This window comes from Juglans regia, chromosome 9 (genome assembly GCF_001411555.2).
Source record: "Juglans regia cultivar Chandler chromosome 9, Walnut 2.0, whole genome shotgun sequence".
Lineage (NCBI taxonomy): Eukaryota > Viridiplantae > Streptophyta > Magnoliopsida > Fagales > Juglandaceae > Juglans > Juglans regia.
In genome coordinates, this window is record NC_049909.1 from 12,772,540 (window position 1) to 12,796,368 (window position 23,829).

The following is a 23,829-nucleotide window of genomic DNA, read 5'->3' on the forward strand; positions in this document are numbered from 1 at the left end:
ATATTATGGGGAGAACAAAAAATTTTCGAGAGAGAATAAGGAGAGGCTTTTGGTGATCATCTCGAGGATGAGGGAAGTCATGACAGAGAGGCGATGAATTGGAGAACATGGACGTGAGTCACTGGGAAACTTCTGTCAGACCCAGATCCAGAGAGCTCTCCTTTGTGTAAGAGAGAGAAACAGAATAGGACAGTTTCAAATTTACTGGATTTTATTAATTTAATACATGTAATAATGTGCGCGTGTGCATTTATGTGTGTCGGAGAGATAGATAGAGAGAGAGAGACGTCTGACAAAAGTGAAGGGAGAAACCAATAGTTGGTCTATGTTTAATGATGATGAAAGCTTTGTGCTGCTACAGATTGCTAGGATAAGTGTGAGAGAGAGAGAGAGATGATAAAGATAAGACTGTCGTAGAAAATAGCCGAGGATAAAAAACTCCGGAAAAATAAAGACAGTCATTGAAAATAATGACAAATCCTCTCTCTCTCCTTCTCAATCTAATCACATTCTCCTCTCTGTCGGACGGCTTCGGAGGTTGTATGGTTTGCAACATTTTTTTTTGTTTTTTCAATTTCCTTGGCCGAGAAAAGGGGGAATATGCTGCTGACCTTCGCCGAATGTTTTTTTTAAGTTGTAATACGAAACCTGGACCCTATTTATCCAGAAAAAAGAAACCCTAACCCTGATTTTAGCTACACTCTTTCGGTTCTGATCTCACCTTTAGTTTTTTCTTTTTCTTTTAGTGGGACGGACACCTTTGTTGAGTTTCACAATGTCTTGATACATGCTTGCATCAGAATACTCAATAACACAGCAAAGTATATATAATAAGCTCAGTATATTGCGTGTGCGCAGCTGTGAAATCATAGAGGGTTTTACTGTGCAGAACTTTATAATTTTGTCTAAGGTTTCACTGTTTTCTCTGGGGAGTGTTGGAGGACGAAAACAGTGAACACGTCGGAAAGGGAAATTAAGATGAAGAAGAACCCCTTCATGGTAGTAGAAACAGCTTTACTGATCGGATCCAATGAGCCTCCCACTGTTTTAGATATATTTGCTGTCTTTGATTAAACAAGATCATCAGGTGGATCAGCTGATCAATGAATTTCAAAAAACTCCACAAAAAGTAAAGACAATGAATTATCAGCGAAGTTCAAAACCTAAATTAACAATTTGTGAAGACCAAACTATACTCAGAGAAATAATTATTTTAATAAAAAAAATTAATAAAAAATAAATAATTTTCTTATAAATATATACAAAAATAGATGATAATAATGTAAATTCAATGGTCTAAGGAAGTGCAACTTAGTTGGATGACATCTCTTCTATGGGTCTCCTAAAAACAGTGGCTATCAATGGTCAGCACAACAAAATTTGATAAATAAATAAGAAATTGAATCAGACAGTGGTCCTCCAGATCGATCAACAAGACTAGGCAGAAAGAAAGGTGAGAATAGATGCATAGGGTAAAAAAGAAGTAAGCCGTAGACTTGGGTTAGAGAATCCTCTTTGAGATAAACTAATAAATGTTATATATATATATATATATCAACTTCCGCATGCGCATGCCTTGAGAGACTCAGTACACTAATGACACAAGAAGAGATGTAAAATAATAGCCTTGCTGTACTCTATGTTCTACAGCCTTATTTAGGTCCCAAGTTCCACACTGATAAAATACAGCTCCAGTGTTTTTTCTTGGTTTTAACAGAATTATTATGCAGTAGTAGTACTACTACTTCTGCTTAAACCCACCAAATTATAATTAATTATTACTAATTAAGAAATATTAGAACTTTGAGATCTAGCTACAAGCTAGAGTACTACTCCATCATGTGCAGCTAGCTATAATATACCATACCAATAGCAAGCAATATTTTTCTTCAGGTCATGATGCCCCAAAGAGTGGAAGCCCTTGTTTCACTTTCACATACCATCCTGGCCTCCTTCGTCTGTATTCCCTGAAGGATTTTCATTCCATGGAAAAGGGTAAGGTAGAGGGAAAGCTAGAGGTTGTTGATAATTAAACCCTCCTGCTTGATTGTCAACTCTTCTAATAAGCTCAATCGGTCTTGAGCGAGCTGGAGCCATTGATTGAACTGGATTTAGCCCCGGATGTGGAGGCAAAGCCGGGGGAATTTCATTGCAAGCATAGCGTATCAGGTCAGCATTGGCTGCATCAAGTTCCTTCTGGAGCCTTTGAACTTGTCTCTGAAGGAATGATATGGCACCAACACAGCCATAAACGGGGTCTCTTACTCTTGACTCAGCCTCATAGGCGAGAGAGTTAACTGCATCCTCTCTCTGGTGAGGAAGAAGCTCATTGAGGAGCTTAGTCACATTGCTTGCACCAAAGATCTTGTGAACATTGGCGAATTTTTGGGGCTCCTCTGGTGGGAAGTAAGGTGCAAAGATGCAACCTGGCATGCATTTTCTCCTCAAGAACTTGCAGGCAGCACAGGGACAATTGTAGGAGCTGGATGAAGCCATTTTCACTGCACCAAGATAATCAGACTAAACACATTAAGCATTTTATTTTATTTTTTGTCTTCTTCACCTCAGACTTAGCAGTTCCAATTTTATTTCTGAAAAGAGAATCTTTATCTATGAGTAATTGCTAGCCGCCCTTTTTTCTTTCTTTCTTTCTTTTTTTTCTTATAAAAAAAATAGATTTCAAGTAGAATTCAATGGCCCCGGCCCCTTTTTTTTCCCTCTCCTCTTCTTTCCCTGTCATATCCGTTGGAATCATCAACAACTTCTTCTGAGTGCTAGGGTTATCTATGAAGATTTAGAGTAGTGATGAAAAATCAGCAAAACAACCCGGAGTTTCTACATGCTTTCTTCGTTTTGAACACTGGTATGAAGAAATTGCAACCGGAAACCACCACAACCCTCTCTCACTCTCTCTCTGTCTGTCTTCGATCCCCTACACACACGAACACTAAGAAATACATGCTTTCTCGTATAGTTCAGGAAATCATATAAATATATATATATATATATATATATGTGTGTGTGTGTGTGTGTGTCACTTCCTGATCAATCTAGTTATATCTATCTTTTATCCCTTTCTAATTTTAACAAATTGTAGCTTTTACCTCTCTATATTCACAGCCACCATGGCCTTCTACATGCTTCCTAAATTTTCGAATTCTGTCTCTTCTTTAACTCTCTCTCTCTCTGTGTATGTGTGGAAGAACTCTAATTAGCATGATAAATATATGTAGAAAGTTAATTATGATGCATATATACTTTTAGACTTGTTGAACACAGGATCTGACTGGTGCAACTCGATGTAGTTATGTTAACACAGCTTTATTGAGGTATATAAACATAGAAAAGCCCTAAACAGAGGGATCTAGTCTCTCTTTCGCCTTTACCTTACCCAAAAAACAAACACAGGAAAAGAATTAGTAGCATAGAAAAGGAACAAACAAGCTACATATATTTACCTGTTTGTGATCTAGGTTTCTTGATCAAATGAATAAAAAAGGGAAGTACCTTTTCCCTTGCAAGAGCTATTTCAAAAGCTGTTCAGTACTGTCCTTCCAAGATAAAGTAGCCTTAGCAAAGGAATGATGTGAACATTAAAGTTCTGTTTGGTGAGCCATCAATGGAGAAACCCTAGTTGGAGGGAGGCAGAGAGAGAGAGAGAGAGAGAGAGGGAGAGCTACAAATTCAGTGACAAATACTGGTAATGGTGGGAGGAGCTAGCAAGGCAAAGGGTATTTAGTGGATGGAGATGGAATGGAGGCAAAAGACAGAGGTAATAAATGGGAGGTACACTTAGAAAAGAATGATTGTGACCTTGCATCTAATAATAATATCAGGCGAGTGGGGTTGTCTCCCATTCTCATTCCTTGCCATTAATATTTCTCATGTGTTGAGACAATAAATACTTTTTTTTTTCTTTTTTTTTCAAGAAATATGAAAGTGATCGATCGAATGATGTTTAATTATTCTGAGTACATATTTTGCTAATTAATCATCATTCACAAATATGAATGAAAACAAGTATGCATGCATGCATGAATATATACAATTTTAATTTTTTTTTCATTTAATTTACCATTAATTAAATTATTTTATTTTCTAATTTTTAAACCTATATATATATATATATTTTACTTTCACGACATGTAATCATGAATTTATATATCATTCATGTGGGACAACTTGTTCCACACCGTACGTACTGAAAATAGTAGCTAGGCTAGCTAGGACTGATATAAAAGAATAAAAATACACAAGGGATCGAGCTAATTGCTATAGATGTTATGAGCTAAATATAGCACTACTGTCTCTCAATTACCCTTTCATGGAACCCAGACTTGGCCGGATCGTTTCATGAACACCACCTAGCTGATAATTAGTACGACTCGATCAAAAAAATAAACCTAGCTAGCTGCATGCATCTTTACTTGCCACCAAAAAATAAAATAAAATAAAATAAAATGAAAAGGAGATCAATTACCTAGTGATCATATTCAACCAAATAAAATAATTGGCATATAATTAATGTTATGAATTCGAACATATAATAATAATTAAACAAGTTTTTAGAAGAACTTAAAGAGTTGATTATATGAATTATTCAGAAATTAATTAGCATAAGCGATGTTGTGAAATAGTAATTTTTGTTAATCTTTCCCGAACTAAAATAGTTTGATTAACGTATATAAGCTAGCTATAACCCTAGCTAGCTAATTATATAAATATATATATATATATATATATATATATATATATATATATATCAGGCAAGCGCCATGTCTGATCTCTTTTCTTAATTATGGGAAAATTCAAAAGTAAGCCAGCTTGAGATCACCGCATGCAGATCAGCCCGAAACACAAAAGGAATTAATTAAAGTATATATATACATCAACATATAAGAGGAAGCTAGCTAGGAGAGAAAGGCACGAATGCTAGCTGATCGAAGACCTCTGCGCGCACTTTAAGACGAACAAACAGGTCACTTTTCTTAAGTTGTTTAGGTGATGGGCATGCACTTTTTATTATTAGAAAGATAAGAAAATTAATTTAATTGGTATTGATTGCAGAAAAATTACTGCTGGTTCATGTGCAAATCAAGCGCGCCGGCCGGCTGCTACTGAATTACCAGCAGTACTACTAGATCATGAGGAAACCGGCCATCACGCGGTCTAAAAACTCAAGCTGTCACTTTTCCTAAGTTGTTGGGCTGACAGGCGCGCATCATGATCATGTACTTGTATACAATGATAGGAAAAGTAATTTTGTAATGTTCATGAAGTAGTGATCGATGACTTAATTAATCCACCAGACTCAAAATGCAAAGTTTGTTTTCATGAAGGCCAGGTAGTACTAGTACGCGCGTACGTACTTGATCTGTTAAAGATGAATTAATATATTCGATGATCCCATAGAGGCCTTAAATCTTTTTAATTTAGGCTTGTAATCTTTCATGGTTAATTCTCGCTCGAGCGTTGTACTTGAAAGTTCAACTTTCTTGGATTAGTCTAATTACTAATTATCCAAAAAAAAAAAAGATATTGGTAGGCTAAGAAAGCTGGAAAGAAGATCTAGTAATTGAGATCGTTTCACTACTGGGTTTCGGCCATTAATATAATTACACATGCGCGTGCGCGCGCGCGCGCGCACACAGACACAGACACAGACACACGCATAAATGTATATATGTATATATGTTAGTGATTAAGTATATATTACTTCTATGCAATACGTTTGGTTCAGGTAATTTCGAGCTATATTACGATCGAGTAGGACTTGACAATGAAAGAGAGTACTTTGTCCCGCCCGCAATGTTTTTTCTCAGTCCTCGTCACTCCGACCATATAATCTTTGCTGGCAATTTATGTCTTATATAAACTCGATCTTTTCCCCTTTAGCGGCCAAAGGATAAACGTCATATAAGAGTCACTCATGTGAAAGAGATCAGGCAGCAATTAGAGGTCAGCTGAGAGGTCCAGCGAAAGTTGCTTTCATCAGAGATAATTGGCCCAAAAATTAGAAGAGATATCCACGAGAGATTCATGCGAGGGATTAGTTCTCAACTTCAAAATTGAAAAAATTTATGGGTCTAACTCATCTCATAAAATCAATTCTACAAGAGAAAATTATTTATTTCTTATAAACATACCCAAGACCTTGTCTACAGGCAATGTGAAATTATTCCTCAACACCCACCTCACATGCAGACCAGTATTTTTTTTCTAATTCTTGTCACGGGGTAAGTAGTGTGGGCCCTTATTTGTTCTGTAACAAGCTCTGATACTATGAAAAAATTCATGGACCTAACTCCTCTCATAAAATCGGTTTTATAAGAGATTATTGTTAGTTCTTTATAAACATGTCCAAGACTTTATCTACAAATAATGTGAGATTATTTCTCAACAAAAACTTCCCTGATAACTAATGTCTCTCTTGGTCTTACTCTTTGAAATCCACCATTAAGCTCTTAATTTCACAAGAGTTTAGACAACTACTAGAAGAGAAATACTTGATTTTATAAAATTAAATTTATAAATTGATCTCTCTTAATCATGTGGTGAAGTAGTACATCAGATTTTAAAATCTTTTTTATAGCAAAAGAAATCTGATGCTATCATATTAAATCATATTATTTTGTAAGCTTGCTTTTATAAAATCTCTATATAGATCTAGTAGCACTACTTCTCATTGTTCTGACTCGATGACTAGTTTTTAGTAAACCAATTAGGTTAGATTCAAGTTTGATCGAACCGAATCCAAATGGCTTCTTCAATAATTTTATTTATTTACAATATTAATCTCGTTATATATATATATATATATATATATATATATATATGAGTAATGTTACGTATTCATCATCCCGGCCATGATATGATATTAAATTATTGAATACTATTTATTATGTTTCACTTTATGTGGACCTATCATTTAATGCCACACCAAGAGATGTTTAGATCATGATGATAAATAAATTATATATATAAGTGTAATTAGGACTTCATACCAATAATAAAAGAGTTTTTGGTTCCTTGTTAGAGCTAAAGGTTGAAACAAATAAAAATAGCTTTTACACAATAACTATTTTTTCTCAATTATAACACACCATGCAATTGACAATTATAAGGTGACCATGAGAAATTGAATATAACACCAAAAAATAGGAAAAAAGATCCCAACAAGAACTTGAGGGCCTTAGATAATATATATATATATATATATATATATATATATATAGACACACACACACACACATAAAGTGAACCATACAATATTTATTTATCCAAAAAATATAAATGTATTCAATCACGCATTATTTCTATGAAGACGGGTGCGTGCATGCATGTGAAATGACATGAACATACATTATACATATATGCAAAAAAATATTCAAAACTAATTAAAAGCAAGACTATGCTATCATATACATTAATACTAGCACCATTTGCGCCCCCTAATCATGGCATTAATCCTGTTGAGTTATATATAATATTTTAGGGTTTGTTATAAGGAAAGCAACGTTACTCTCAAAGGCAGGACGGTCTCTTCATGGGTCCTAGCTAGGTCAACTAACACATGATATATTTAATTGAAACTGCCAGTAAAGATTTTTAAATTAGAAAAATTAATGATTTGTACATAGTCTAATTAGAGTGTGCAAGTTATTATACCATGACCATTAATTAAAATAACATTAGATATATATAGATTTAAAATGTGCAATCTTATTGAAAAAAGTATGATCAGTTTCTTTTGTAGAGAACTGCTTTTTTTTTTTTTTTTTGGGCACTGCCATTTTGGCACGCCTTATTGGTGGCGGCCGGGGTTTCCAAATAGCTATTAAATTAGACGGTGTACGTACAAGATTATTATATATAATACTAAACATCAAATGACCCTAATGATTGCTTGGAAAACATCTATATGGCCCTTATAATGATTGGAAGGATCTTAGTGGTTCATGCTTGATTTGTTATCATTAGTTAGGTACGTATTTTAATTAATTAATTAGCTAGGTCCAAATATTGTTATTGAGAATTACTCTCATGCTGTCTTAGTTATACTTCTCACTTTATTCTTTTAATGATGTAGCATCACCATTTCATGTCACATGGATTATTAAAAAATAAAAAAATAAAAAAATATATATTCAAAATAAAATAACATCTGAAAATACAAAAAGGTAAAAACCGAAACTCTAAATTTCCTTTACCCCTTCCATAGTAGTGGGTTAATGAGCCAAAACGAGCTGTATAACTAGAGTGACATAGTGGCATTTGTATATATAATTAAAAAATCCTATTCAGCAGTGCCCTACACCACACACTTGCTTTTATTTTTTACCTTTTTATTTTTTTCCCGTGGGTGGTGTAAGGCTTTTGAGTAAGGGTGGGCAGCGGGGGCCCGGCCCCCGCTACCCCGCCCCCGTCCGCCCCGCATGAAGGACCCATAGCGGGGGCGGGGGGCGGGCTGACCCCAGCGGGACCCCGCCCCACACCCCGCTCCGCACAGTCCCAAAAATAATAAAAAAAATTATTTTTTATATTTATCTAAATATATATTGTATATAAATATATACAATTTGTTAAAAACTTGAATTCAAGTTAATGGATTGCCTTGACTTTCTGGTCCAACCTTTATATAGGAGGCCAAAGCAATACAATAGTCATTCTTAAGCAATGTGAGACTTACTGTTAAGTTTCATATTGCTTAAGAATGACTATTGTATTACCTTGGCCTCCTATATAAAGGTTGGTTTAGGAGGCCAAAGCAATCTAAAATAAAACTCTAATGAATTTATATATTTTTGAATAAAATTTATAATTATATTAAATTATAATTTAGGTTTTAAAAAAAATTTAGACAAAAAAAAAATTATAGATCCAGTGAATCACTGGATTGAGCGGGGGGCGGGATGCGGTTTCAACCCCGCCCCCCACTACCGGGGCGGGGGGCCCTGGCCCCGCCTCCCGGGGGTGGGGTTCCCCCCCCCCCGGCATGGTGCGGGTAGCACCCCTACTTTTGAGTCAAAGAATTCATATAATTAATATTATTCCCTTTATATTCACCACGTACACATGTACACACGTATCAATTTCGGTCGATTAGTCGTCATGGCCGAGTACTGCATGCTGATTTTTGGGTGATGCATGCATGTTATATGTAATGTAACATGCATGGGTCCGATGAATTAGTCTTTTAAGCTCTGAAGATTGTAGTTGGAGACCATTAATTTCTTAATGATCTATATGTGCTCGTCCAATGATTTGTCCAAATTAGGAAGGGGAGAAATAAAAAAAAGAAAAAAGGAAATTTGCCTATTCGATCTCTTGCAACGAAGAAAGAGGTGGCAGTATGCATGATCAAGATTTTAAAGCCAAATAAAAATCATGATACAATTAATAATGATCTAGTGCATAAAAAGAAACTAAAAATGCAATGGACCAAAAGTCTGAACCCAGGCGCTTGTTCTTTGGCAAAACCGAGTGGGAATTCCATGTCGAAAGAGGTGCATGCAGGCCGTTTGCTCGATCGTATCCAAAAAGTGTAGTGAATTATTGCATTGGGAGCTGCAACTGAACTTGGTGTACTATATATATATATATATATATGTATATATATATATATATGATCCGTTGCTTAATTCCAAATGAATTCACATTCAGATAAAAAAGCTAGATCGAACATGATAAGATAGCTAGAATTACTCATGAACCGTCGGCCTGCTTAAAGTAGTGGTACTGGAGCTAGCTTGAGGCTCATGAGCCACATGGTTGGTCTTCTGCATGGGTACATTATTAATGCTGCACCACTATTTGATCGATTTTGAAGACCAGATCATGATCATTAGTGCAATACCATGCATGCATGCATTGCACAGGGTAAGCTAGCTAGCTGAAGGTTGCCAAAAAGTGTTAGATTTGGCCCATCCAGTTCCATATCTAGAAATTAGAGGGCCGGGGAAAACTCCTAATGGACAATTAATGCTTGGCATCTTGGCCTTGTGGATGGAAGGCGAAGGGGAAAGAGGGCTTATTTGGAAGATCATCAGATCGATCAGATCACGAGCTTTAGTTAGATAGATGAGGGCATCAGATTGTTTTGTTTTGTGAGAGAGAAATTATTTGCAGCTTGCAGATACGAAGCTGATGATTTTTTACTTGATTTGGCAAGATTAGAGAAGTACCCCAAGAGCTCGGATTTAGGCCGTAATTAAGGTTGCTGATCGATCTCTAGCTAGGCTGATCAGGAGAGGTGCAATTCCTTTACCCTTCCTCCCCTAGCAGCTACTTGCAAGATTCTGATTCTTTTTATTCAAAGATCAGGATTCTCATAACTCAGGCCTATATTCTCCACAGCCTAGGCCTTTTCAGGATACCATTTAAGAAGGATAAAGTAACCTAGTGCAATTAGACCCACTCCAACAGCTAGTAGCACGAGCTGAGATTACAAGATTCTTTATTTTTATTTTTATTTTTTTAAAAGAAAATAACTAGGGCACATGTGAGTTTTTAAAATCGAAGAATTCAGCTTTTTAGTGAGCATTTGCTTAATATTTATTGTTTTTTTTCTTTTTGTTGAATGTGGGTCTAAAGAACTTTGCATATTGTACCTTAATCCATTTTTATGCCAAAGTCAGTGCCCAATAATAAGGTTGAATGGTCCACGACGATGGCTTGAGCATTGATACGGTACTCGGACGATATTCCATGAAATAAATGATAAATAAAACATATAAACTGAAAATAAAGAAAGATATAGAGATTTACGTGATTCAACATAAAAGCTTACATTCACAGGTTATTTGGGATGAAATCCACTGTAGTGTGTAATTTTTATAATCTCTCATGACCTTTTATAGCTCTCAATACTGTAGAGAAAAATATATAGGATTATCAAGATGTTAAGAAGACACCGCTGCTGCAAAAGTCTGAATGGGGGAGCGAATAATCTGTCTTGATTTGTAGAGATTCTCTCATTTTATAGAGATCTATTTCTTTCTTTAAAGTAGCTGAGTTCTGCTTACCTTATATTATTTTTGTCATCAACTTTCCTTTTACTCCTGATAATGTGATGATTATCCAAGATCAACAGCTTCGAATAGGCTGGACTTCAATTTATTTCATATCTGAACATATATAAGATGATGATCTTGGATAATGCTTAACAAAAGGATCATGGGAATTTAACAAGACATCTTAGGTGTTGGCTCAAATGGGCTAAAACCCAAAGAATGCCCATTTCAAACTTGTAATTCTGGACAGTGAAGGTCCATCTGGGATAAAAAAAAATTGCAATTACACGTAATATTGGATTCAAAGCCGACTTTCATTCAAGCAAAAGCATTGTCAAATACAGTGGGAAGAGGTAAAAGTAGACTGTACAACAAAATATGTAGCATCAACAACAGCAACAGCAGCACCAATTTCTGCTGTAGTGTCAGCATATGTGGTTTAAATGAGAGTAGACAAGGAAATGGCTTCAAAGTGAACTTGGGTTGTAGGAGCCATGCACCTCCGAGGACAGGGGATCAATAAAGAAGTTGAATTTTAGCTGTTGTCTCAATACCACTAGAAGCTGAGAGCCATGTCTCCTCCCAACTCATATACAACTCTCTCTTTTGTACCCAGCATGCATGTCTGGTTGAACAGGAAAAAATGAACATGTTCAACGTTCCAAATAATATGATTACTACTAGACCTAGGTCTAAACTACATGGCATGAACCACTAAGCATCTAAGGAATATATAACTCAAAGGATAAGAAGAAACCTTAGTACTTTACTTCTAATGAAAAGTTGATCTGACAACTTTTTGTTAATTTAATGGTGTCAAGGACCCTTGATCTTAGTTTTTCTTTCTTATTAAAGTTTAGAAATTATAAAATAAATTTTTGTTTATATTAGATTTTTCCATTTTAAGTTGTAATTATTATGTTATATATTTTAAGTGAGTGTCATTTAAATAGTTAATATTTAAAAATGTATACATATACAAGTACAATGACAAGATTTAAGATGAACAGTAACGTTACTTAAATCATAAACTTTAAATTTAAATACCTTATATATATGATCTATAAAAAAAGTTTCAAGTATGAAATTAAATATATGATCTTTACAAACAAAATATAAATTCCTACTTTTTTCCATTATTTTAACTAAGGATAAACAACTCTTTTATAAAGTGTCAATTAGTTACATAAAGGCAGATTAAGGTCTCATTTGGATAGTGAAAGTATTTCATCTCATCTCATAACATCTCATCATTACAATTTTATCAAATTTCTACACAAAATATAATAAATAATTCAACTTTTTTAACTTCCAAAACGATAATAATATTTTATTCAACTTTTAATTTTTATCTCAATTCATCTTATCTCAACTCACTATCTAAACGACACCTAAATAGGAGTAGCTAAAAATTTACTTGGAAAAATGGCGTGGAAAAAAAAACCTTGACTTGTACAACTTATCATTATTAGCAAAAAAAAAAAAAAAATAGAAGTATTATGCCAAATCAATGACAGTCATATAGAGGTGGCAATATGTGACATGACTTGTTAATCCAACACAAATACGACACGCCAGACTCTCAAGATTTGTCATCATTGAGACATTAGGTACACGCCAGACATTTGAATTCTTATTTAAAACTTGTTCTGTTGTATGATTGTATCAAGTGTTTATGTATATATATGTGTGACTTGTTCTGTTATATCGAGGGTTTATTTTAAAACTTGCTCTATTGTATAGGTAGGTAGGGGTGCAAATGGTCTGGTCTGGTCCGGTCCAGCAATGGACCTAATATTTTTGGTCCATCGCCGGACCGGACCGGACACCCCATAGGGACCGGACCGGACCAATAGTTATCAGTCTGGTCGGTCCATTTGGTCTGGCCTAATTTTATTTTATTTTATTTTTTTAAATCAATTAATAAAAAAAATTATTTAAAATATTAAATTAAATTAAGTGACTTATTAATATAAATTATGTAACAAACTCAATAAAAAAAATATTTTATATGGTCAATGATAATACTTAGATGAAAATTACATTATTAATTTATATAATTACTATATAATTAACTAATTGATATTATATATTAGTTAATTCATATAATATTAACAAGTGTTAATAACATATTTAAAATTTTATATTGTTAATAGTGATAGCTTAGATGAAGATATATATAAAATATTGTTAATTTATAAAATATTAACAAGTATTAATAACATATTTAAAATTTTATATTATTACTTGTATAATTATTATATATATATTTTTTATTTTTTATTCGGTCGGTCCGGTCCGGTCCGAGAAATCTCCACCCCGAGACCGGACCGAAGACCGAAATTTTCCTACTTATTGGACCGAAACCGACCATACATTTTTTCGGTCCGGTCCGGTCCAGTCCGGTCGGTTTCTCCGGTCCGGACTGACTGTTTTACACCCCTATAGGTAGGTGTGACTTTCATGGACAATTATACAATGGGAATTGATTAAGATTCTGCATAGTAGTATGGAATTTTGATGGGATTTCTAACATATGATCTTGTACTAATTTTAATATCAATAGAATCCTCTAGGTTTATTTGAGAATGCTTGAATAATACATCTTAATGTCTTGTCAAATGCTTGCTAAGTTTGAAAAATATTGGTATGAGTTCAATGTATTGTTGGCTATAGTAGTTATATTGGATCCTCGATACAAATTTCATTTTGTTGATTTTTTTTTATAAGAACCTTTAAGGAAATGGTTCCCTATAAAGAGTATTTGAATGTTCGTACCAAATTGACATCTCTTTTCATGGAATATAGTTCTTCTAGTGCTCCCACAAGTTCTACCATGAATTCTGAAAGAACTATTAGTAGAGCGGAAAGACAGTCCTCAACTAGATTTAATAGACAAGTATTTCAGATAAATTCAAATAATATTTTTTGTTTAATAATTTATATTATATTGTTGTTTCATATCATATATTGGCTTGAAACATTTTTATTTTATTTTTTGTGTATAGGAATTTGATTCAATTGAACATGATGATCTTTCTGCCCATATGCAAAAAAGTTAATTAGAGGTTTACTTGGAGGGACCTAGGACATATAGAAATGCAAATCTTGATATTCTTTCATTTTGGAAAGTAATTGAATTTTGTTATCTTGATCTTGCTTATATGGCTTGTCGCATTTTGTGTAACACCCCGTATTTTTAGTGTATTTTTTTTAATTGAAAGATTTTTTTGTTATTAATTTAAAATTTATTCTCTTGTTTTAAAATTGTTGGATTTTTTAGTTGTGTTATTTTATGATTTTTTTTTTAGTTTACGAAAATTATTTTTGAAGTGCTTTCTCTAAATTAATTATTTTTATGCGTTTAAACTTCTTTTCAAATCAAATTAACTTATTATTGGGTTTAATTAATTATTTTCATGTTAATCACTATGTTTGAAATATTTTATTTCACTAGCTGTTTTAAAATCGTTTCTTTTGGATTATTTTCGTGACCCAAGTTATGAAAATTGAACCTCATTTCTTTTCTCTCTATTTTTCTTTTCCTTTTCTTTTTCTTTTCTTCTTTTCCTTCTTTTTTCTTTTTCTTTTTTTTCTTCTCCCTCCCGCGCCTCTCTCTCTTTCTCTCTCCCGTGCGTTCGCCGTTTGCCCTCGACCCGCCGCCGTGCGCCGGCGGTGGTCGACACCGCCCGGCTTCCCAGCACCCCCACCCACCGGCGACCTCCCCCTCCGATTTCCAGCCCCAGCCGCGCCGCCGTTAGCCTCCACGCACCACACGAAGCCGCGGCATTCCTTGCGCCGCTGCTCCGCCGTCGCGCCACCTCCGGCCACCATCTTCTCACCACATCATCCTCGACCTTCTAGCAACCCAATGGACCCAACCCCACCTCCTATCTGTCACCGGTGAAGCCCCACCATCAACATTTCCGTTTTTGGGTGTTTTTGCACTTCAACCGCCTATTGCACCGCCATCCACGGCCAACCACCACCACCATTAGCTTCACCGACATCCTTAAGCCCTACCCTATCAATCTCGGGTCTTCGTTTGCACCCGTTCAAAAGTGGGTTTTTGAGACCCACGGCCACAGTGCATTTGGCATTGTTTTGTTGCTGCGTTGCCGCTTCTAGCACCTCCGTGATCTTTCAAAAATTATATTATAGCATTGTAAGTATTTTTCCCAAAGTACTTTTGAGATTTAAATGTATTTCTGCGCTAATTCATATTTATTGTGTTTTTGTTGGTTGTGCCGGACCGAGTCCGAAGAGTAAGAGGGGGTCGTTTGGATTGGTGGTTGAGAAATTATTTAGAAGAGAATTTAATTTTCTTTGTCCAGTACAGTTTAATTTTTGGAGGTATTAGTTTATATTTTCTGTTATGGAGTTGTGAATGGGAAGAAGTGTGCTTTGTGTAGTATTGTTGGTTAAACTGTTAGTAATTGTTTGGGACTGTGAACTGTTGGAATAAGTGTGAGTTATTGGAATTTGAATTGGCATTGGTCTTGATGCTTGTATTGGACAATACTGAGATTGGTATAGAATATTTTGGGTCGAAGGGTGGGCTGTCCAGATTGTTATTTGGTTGTTTAAGTTGGATTAAACTTGTTGAATTATGGTCTAGAAATTGGGTCTTAAATTGTCGAAGACCAATTTTGTGTTGTTGGACTTTAATATTTAGTTTATATTATTTTTATGAATAGGTGACGAGACGGATAGAGACCGTATTCAAGTCTTAGATAATGCGCTGCAGGAGTCAGGTAAGCGGGGTTCCTATGCTAGGCCTTATACGAATTATTTGAGATTGAGGTTGATTTTCTAAAAACTTTGCATATTTTTGTGGTGAAATGAGAACTTGGGAAAAACAAAACCAACCTCGGTCATTTATTTGCATACTCATGAAATCTGTACAAAAAAGAGAAAAATATGTTCTGACATGCATTGTGTAGACATGAGCTAAATTTTGTCATGTGGTTTCTGAAATCTGGAAAAAGAGCGATATTGGGAATATGAAAAGTTGTGCATTTATTTAGAAAGATGTTCTGGCTTTTGTGTCCAGCGTGTGTAAACTGTCAGATTCTGTTTTGGTACTCTGTATTATTTTGATATAACATCTGAAAGCCTTTGGCATGGTGTACTGGTTGTCGTATCTGACTCCGTCTCTGCTTTGCTCTGCTCTGCTCTGTTATGCTCTGCTCTGTTTGGGTTGGTACCAACTTCTCTGTCTCTGAGTGCACCCACTTTGGAAACAAAGTGGTTTTATTGTGGTATTTCCTGTGTGCACACTCGGGGCTCCGAGAAGAACAAAGGAAAGATTTCACCTCTGTCTCTGCCTGGTTTGGCCACCGGGGTTAGCACAACCCTACCACGGGGGTGAAACATGGTCTCTGCTCTGTTTGATGCTCTGTTTTGATCTGATGATGATACTCAGTTTATGTTATGCCAAAGCACTAAGGGTTTTACTTGTCTTAAAACCATCGCTCTGTTACTTTTGAAAATAGGTTATGTTCTGCATGTTAACTCTGGAAAATATTTTGTTCGGCATGTTCTACTTTGTAAATGTTCATGTTTGCATGCTAGCATATGTTTTCTGCTTACTGAGTTGTTGATAACTCACCCCCTATCATTATAATATTTTCCAGATGATGTGGAGAGTCCAAATGAGGACCTGGATTAGATTGCTGTTTGTGTTTAAGCTGAGGAGATGTTGGTAGAAGAAGGACTTCTGGTGTTCTTAGTTTTAATCTCTTTGAGTTTTAGTAATATCTTGGGTTTTAGTGAGATTTATGAAATTATTGGTTAGGTTGTTATGACTACCGGAAGGTTATGGACCCCTTTGATTTATTATTATTGCATTAAAGATTGTGTGGAATTTGTAATGAGATTATTGAGAAGATTTGAGATTGATTTCATTTTTAAAGTTTTTTTGGAGATTATTCTTCGAATGTGTTGGGAGACATGATTATGAGTGACAAGTAGTAATTCTCCAAGCCACCCGGGTTTGGGGCGTTACATTTTGAGTATTCCAATTTATACAATTGCATCTGAATCTACATTTAGTGTTGATGGACATATCATTGATCAGTTTAGGAGTGCACTAAAAGAAGATATTGTTGAAACCTTAGTTTGCACAAGAGATTGGTAATATGGCGAGCAAGGTAATCTTATTTTTATTTTATTAAATAATTGACTATAATTTTTCAATACAATAATGTTATTTGACATAAAACTTTATTGATGTCATCTTTTTTTAATAGAAACACAAGAAATGAAATTGAACGAGTTAACTGAAGATATAACGGAGTTGGAGAACAACAAGGATAAGGAGAACGCTACACTTCCTTCCTCAAGTTCTAAATTTGTTTAGATTTTTGTGTTTATTATATTTGGGATTATAACATTAATATTATTACAATGTATGTTTATCATATTTGGGATTATGACTTTAATATTATTATAATGTGTGTTTATCATGTTTGTGTGTTTATTATATTTGGTACTATTTGGATTTAATGTTGGTATTTTTATTATTTGGATTATAATTTTCGACTTATAGTTAATTTTATATTTTTAATAGATATTGTTTATATTTTAATATTTATATAAAATAATTAAGTCAAACGGGTTGAAACAGGTCGGATCGGGTCTATTTCGTATTTACTAACAAGTCAAAACGGATCGTGTCGTATCAACTCGTTATGTTAATGGATCATGGGTCATGGTCATGTTAGGGTTTGAATTTTTGACATGATAGCCTTAACGGGTCGTGTTCGGGTTGACTCATTTAGTATAATATACATGTCTTGATATGACATGAACATGATCCATTAACACGATTTGACACCTCTCTATCAATCCCAATCTCTTCCTCTCCACCTAATGGTTCTTTTTTCTTCTTCTTTATATATTTATTTATTGTTTTGTGCAGGGGAATTTAGATATTTAGTAGGAAGCGTCTATTTATTTATTTTTTAATCTTAATTTCTTATTATTAATTCTTCTCCTATTTATAGTATTTGTGTATAGTTTTTGAACGAGCCAAGAAGGAAGCTCTGCAATTTCCACAATGGGTGTTTACTGTTTAGACTTGAGACTTCAGACCCAGACAACTTTTGTTTGAAACAGAGATAACTAAAAAAAAAAAAATCCTCTTTTGATTATACGAGTTTATAATATATGATTTATTTTATTTTATTTTTACTTTTTTTTATTGTCCACCCTACCCTTCCATCCTCCTGATTGTAAAAGGTAAGGAATTTGAACAATCCAATAAATTGCTCCACTAAAATCAATCAGATGTACAGAGAACAATCTAAATCGCATCAAGTATCGAATCTTCTCGATCGGTGGTAGCCAGAATTTTCAAACTGGAATTTGAATAAAACAGAATGCCAATGTATGGTAATTCAAGTTATTTTTTGGGTGCAAATTAGGCATTGCATTGAGCTACATTGCATGAGAGAGAGAAACCAACTTTGTTGCATGCGAAGTGAATGAAAAAGAAAAGCTGCTTCAACAATGGAAGAATTATCAGGAGACGATTCAAAGGGATCTCTAAGCACACCAACATGGAGCTGCCATTAGTAATGGGAAGATTGAGAGCCTCCTGTGTCATGATCTTTCCTGGAATTAGTGTCTGTGGTGGTACCCCGGGAGAATTTCTTACCAATTCAACTAAGATGATGGTGAGACATGTTATGTACGTGGCTGAAGAGAACATTGAGTGAGCTATTTGTCTCTACTGAGAAGATGCATGGGGCTAGGGGGCTAGGGGGCTTTTGAGCTTGTATTAGAAGCAAAACATACACTCAACAAGTAGGCAAGTTTGGCTCCTCAGATGGGCTTACCACCTTAAGATTAGGTTTGTCTCATCTATCTGAGAACTCGTATTGACTAGGAAACTTGTTGCACGGTGAACGGTTGAGAGGGAAGACAAACAGGGGAGGGTTTTGTGGAGTTGTTCTGTCTGGCAAACTTGAGGCTCTCAACATTTCCTCTCATGTTCTCGAGCAGTCCACCAAGACTTGCAGTTTGTAAACACACTGGAGCAGCCAGATATGCTGTGTTTGCTTGATGATCATGCAGAGAAGCTGAAGCCTGAGAGTGGGGAGAAAAAATCACAAAATTAGACACCATCGTATCAACTAGTACTACTGTTTCAGGAACCAGATTGATGAGATTGCTAAATATATAGATCTTCATACTAGCTGAACCGTAATCCTAGGTCTTTGATTAAGAATCTGGTTTCACTGCATCCTAGTCACAAGGTGTCAGTATGCATGGTTGAATAAGCATTACAGCATGGAGTATGAACCACTTTTTCTTTCTTGGATGGGCAGTGGGCTATATGAACTATCTGAGGTTATCCTATATAAATGAAGTTAGCCTCTACAAAAGGTCAACTCCTACTTTATATGAGTCAACTTTCTAGACAATTTGTATAAACTAGTTCGGCATAGACTGTGTCAGAGAGTCTGGCCATCTGCACCTATCATCAGGAAGGTGCATATAAAACCCAAAGGTAACAGGAAAAAATAGAAGGCAGGTTTGTCGTTTAACCTGAAAGCTAAAGCTTTTAATTACCCGCCATAGAATGGGGTAATTAATTATTAATTTTATTTATTTGAACAAAAAAACTGAAAGCTAGAGCTTATATACTGCTTTACCCCTGCAAGAGTGTCTCATAACACGGTTTCTTATCCATATGATGCCACAGGATGGTCTGAGGAAAGGTTGATCAAGAATTTATATATCTTTTCAAAAGTTAATGACCTCTGCCTCCAATCCAGCTAACCCCTGGCATTTTCCTCAGCTCTCCTGTCCTATCATTCCTGAGCTTCTGCACATCATCCCATCTCCCATCACCAGCATATATGTTTGAAAGCATCACTCTGTAAGCATTTTTCTCAGGATTGTCTTCAAAAAGCTGATGAGCTACAATTTCTGCCAGCTCAGAATTTCCACAGGCATCGCAGCATGACAAAAGGGCTCCCCAGATGCCACAATCCACTGGTTCTGGCAATGACCGGATAAGATTGTAAGCCTCTTCCAATTCACCAGCCATCCCAAGGAGTTTTACCATGTAAACATAATGCTCAGTTCTAGCTTGAATCCCAAATATATTTTCCATTTTTTTGAAAATTTCTCGGCCATCTTTGACAAGGCCACCATGGCAGCAAGCACAAAGGAGAGCAGAGAAAGTAGACTCATCAGGTACTAATCCTTTTTCCAGTACCTCTTCAAACATTTTGAAGGCCTGGGAGGCAAGTCCATGCAAACTGAGCCCTGAAATTACTGCATTGTAAGAAACTATATTCCTTTTTGGCATAACCTCAAAGACACGAATCCCCAAGCCCAGAAAACCACACTTCGAATACATGTCTACGAGAGAAGAGGAGACCCTTACATCCGAATCAAATCCATGTCTAAGTACATAACCGTGTATCTCACAACCAGGCCTTACATCTGCCAATTGAGTGGCAGCTGCCAGTACACTGGCGGTCAAAACGGGATCTGCCTTCTTACCTTCCACATTCAGTTTCCTGAAGAAAAACAATGCCTTCTCATAATCACCAGAATGAGAATATCCAGTTATCAAAGCAGACCATGTAACTAAATCGGGCTGGAATAGGCTATAGAAAACTCTATGCGCGGAGTTCATGCACTTACATCTCGAGTACATACTCACAAGCACACTAGCAACATGAGCATTAGAATCAAAACCAGTTTTCAAACAAAAGCAATGTATTCCTTCGCCAATACTCACTAAACTGGAACATTCTAAACCTGAGAGCAAGCCAACTAGTGTATATCCATCTGGCTGCTTCCCCTCACTTCTCATTCTACCAAACATCTCTAGCCCTTTATCCCAATATCCACAATGCCCAAAACCAGAAATAAGTGAATTCCACATTACCAAATCCGGCTCAAGTAGCCCATGAAAAACCCTACTGGCTTCATCAACAAGACCCAGTTTCGAATAAGCCGTCACAAATGCACTTCCACAAATGGAATCCAATCCTAACCCAGAAACTATTGCTCCACCGTGAACAAGTCTCAATCCATCTGAATCAAAGTTCTCAGAGCACGCGCGTATGATACAAGCATAAGAAAAACTATCAGGTTTAGTTTCAGTTTTAAGCATCATGTTAAAGAAAGAGAGCGCTTCACCAAAGTTGTGGGCTCTGGCATAAGCACGAATTATTGAGTTCCAGAGAAAAACACTCCGATGGGGAGTTTTGTCGAACAGGATACGAGCAGAGCCGACGTCGTTATTGATAGAATAGAACCTCACGATTCTAGTTGCATAAAACGGGTCGTGGGCAAGGTGGGTTTTTATGATAAAAGCATGCAGTTGTTTGGTTCTTGAAAGGGATTGGTAAATCTTGGAGAGTTCTAGGAGAAGAAAATGGTGCTGAAAGACCATTTCAGTTTGAGCATTTGTTTTGCTATATGGGCCGGTGATAATTCTACGAGGAAGCGGGATTGAAGGAGAACAATTAGGTTACATAAACATGCAAGGAGAGGGGAATGTAACGATAACTGAGCCCCATGGATTTACTCCCATGATTAATCTCTCTCCGTCATTGTTAGTAGTTCCTCGAATGAAACATCAACGAAATTAATGGACGATAAAGGTGGTGGCTAGTTTTATTTTGCAATCATTCTATTATATTACAATTACTCTTTTCATTTATACATCATACTACCATCTTATTAAATATGATGTAATACATTTATCATCATTAAATGATCATTTATTACATATTTTTTTATCATTTGAACAATACTACACAACCTCCCCAACCTCCACACACCACATTTTTTTTAAATTTTTAAATTTTGTTAATATTTAAAAAAAAATTTTTTTTGAGTTTATTCTTTTTAAAATAATTTTATTTTTCTATTCATTATTCATATATTAAAAACTTGATGAAAGAAAAAAATAATAAAATTTAAAAAATATGTGGTGTGTAGAGGATGGGAGGTTGTGTAGATTTTTTCCTCTCTGTATAAAGGTTGGGCACCTGCTATATCTTGTACTTTACAGGATAAATTTTGATCGAACCACTTGCTTGTTGTGTCATGAATTTGTAAATCATTATACATGTTTGGTTAGATTGTAGTCTTTGTCCAGAAAATTGCAATTCCATGTTAATTGTAGTTGCTAGTAATGATTTAAATGATGAGTAGAAGAATTTAATTAGTTTTAAAAAATAAAATAAAAAAATAAAAAAATAAAAAATAAGTACGATGTATAGTGTGTAGGAATGATGATAAAGAAAGCTCCATCACATATAATAATCAGAAAAGTGCAAGGCTGATAAACATTTTAACAAGCACCTTAAAAACACAAAACAAAAGCAGGAGAGTACAAGGCTTGCTTGCCTAAGATGCACCACGTAATTTGAACATGAACATGTCCTTCTGAGAATGCATGTATAAACGCAGAACAAAGGGACCAGAAACATATATAATTAGATGATGATAATCAGGAGGGAATCTGCGGCGGAGGTGCTGGAGGTGCAGGCATGCGCCATGATGATTGTCGACTTCTCATGGGAGAGGGTGGTGGCGGAATGAATTTTCTTCGTATCCCTCCTCCAAATGAAAACAGTAATTGATTACTATCAATGTTCACCCTTTCAGAGTTGCCACCTTCTTTTTCCCTGGGAAACATTTTCATGGAGCCATCTCTACCCTGCACTAGCCATAAACTCTTCCTGCCTCCTTTCAGGCCTAACAAAATGCAAAACCACATGATGAAATGAAAGCTGATTTCCTCGATTTCTTATCTAAATTTGAGAACCTCAAATTCGGATAACAACTTTGACAGATATTTCCGTTCAGCATAATAGTACATGAACTGCATGATGAAATGCTAATATGGAGTCTTAGCAAGATGTATGATAAAAATGAAATGCTATACCGGAAGAAAGTAAGGCAGAAGTTGTTGGGAGAACACCCACGAGAAGGAATACTCCCACCAGTACTGCTGCCATAAACTTTTTCAGAAAACCCATCATCATCGTGGAAATTAATTAGCTGAAACACAAACTTGTACAAGGAAGGCAATTCAATTTGTGATGAATTACTGGGAGTCTGGGACAGTGAGATCCCGGAGGAAGCTGATTTAAAGGGGCAGATAGAGACCTAAGAGCCATCCTTTTTTGTCTTTCGATGCATATTATTATACTATGATTAGGTAGATGAAGAATCATACAAGTACTTGGATATATATTATAAATATCATTATTATATCCACAATCTTGACTTCAAAGGTGCACTTTACCTTTAGTTGAAAGTGCTGGATACCATATATGTGGTGAAATGGTAATTGGGTTACTCTCATATGGTTTGCCAATTACTAGGTCGTAGGTTCGAATTTGAGATAAATTCATCTTAGACTATTAGTATTAGCCGCGTATAGATTCATGGAATTCCTTAGTATAACTGAAGTCTAAGTTATAGTTCAAATCCAATTTAAGGGAGCGTCTACGGCTTCCTGCCATCTAAGCCCCTCATATATAATTTCTAACGGATAGGATGTTACTATGTCTTTTGAGATTGGACTCTAAGGTATGACTCAAATTCAACTTAAGCGAAGTCATAGCCCCTCTTATTGAGTTCTCAATGGATAGGGTGCTATTGTAGGGAAGCCACATCCTACCCTTTTCACACGGCCAAAAAAAAAAAAAACAGTTTGAAGGTGCTTGGCCACTCATAGACCTAGGACTATGAAAACGTTGAGTCGGAACAAAACATTGAAACTTTGTACCCAATTTGACGCGCATATGAATGTGTCAAAGTAAACTGTTCCTAA

At 35.6% G+C, this 23,829-nt stretch overlaps 3 protein-coding genes across 4 annotated transcripts; all 3 read right to left on the bottom strand.

The window, feature by feature from the left end:
- Positions 1 to 1,573: 1,573 nt before the first annotated feature.
- On the bottom strand, positions 1,574 to 3,748 carry LOC108982739 (protein LATERAL ORGAN BOUNDARIES-like). 2 transcript variants are annotated; one of them, XM_018954194.2, is made up of 2 exons: positions 3,459 to 3,748; positions 1,574 to 2,501 (listed from the first exon to the last, which is right to left on the bottom strand). In XM_018954194.2, exon 2 carries the CDS (start codon positions 2,494 to 2,496, stop codon positions 1,933 to 1,935), a length of 564 nt encoding a protein of 187 aa, XP_018809739.2. In that variant the 5' UTR covers positions 2,497 to 2,501; positions 3,459 to 3,748; the 3' UTR covers positions 1,574 to 1,932. The 2 variants fall into 2 exon arrangements, with proteins under 2 accessions (XP_018809739.2, XP_018809738.2); XM_018954193.2 differs by having other exon boundaries at positions 1,576 to 2,501; positions 3,508 to 3,748.
- A 14,580-nt stretch (positions 3,749 to 18,328) lies between these two features.
- LOC108981450 (putative pentatricopeptide repeat-containing protein At1g64310) lies at positions 18,329 to 21,618 on the bottom strand. The gene is made up of 2 exons (XM_018952630.2): positions 19,673 to 21,618; positions 18,329 to 19,103 (listed from the first exon to the last, which is right to left on the bottom strand). Exon 1 carries the CDS (start codon positions 21,430 to 21,432, stop codon positions 19,771 to 19,773), a length of 1,662 nt encoding a protein of 553 aa, XP_018808175.2. The 5' UTR covers positions 21,433 to 21,618; the 3' UTR covers positions 18,329 to 19,103; positions 19,673 to 19,770.
- A 649-nt stretch (positions 21,619 to 22,267) lies between these two features.
- On the bottom strand, positions 22,268 to 23,213 carry LOC108981453. The gene is made up of 2 exons (XM_018952633.2): positions 22,936 to 23,213; positions 22,268 to 22,745 (listed from the first exon to the last, which is right to left on the bottom strand). Exons 1-2 carry the CDS (start codon positions 23,033 to 23,035, stop codon positions 22,498 to 22,500), a joined length of 348 nt encoding a protein of 115 aa, XP_018808178.1. The 5' UTR covers positions 23,036 to 23,213; the 3' UTR covers positions 22,268 to 22,497.
- Between the last annotated feature and the right edge of the window lie 616 nt (positions 23,214 to 23,829).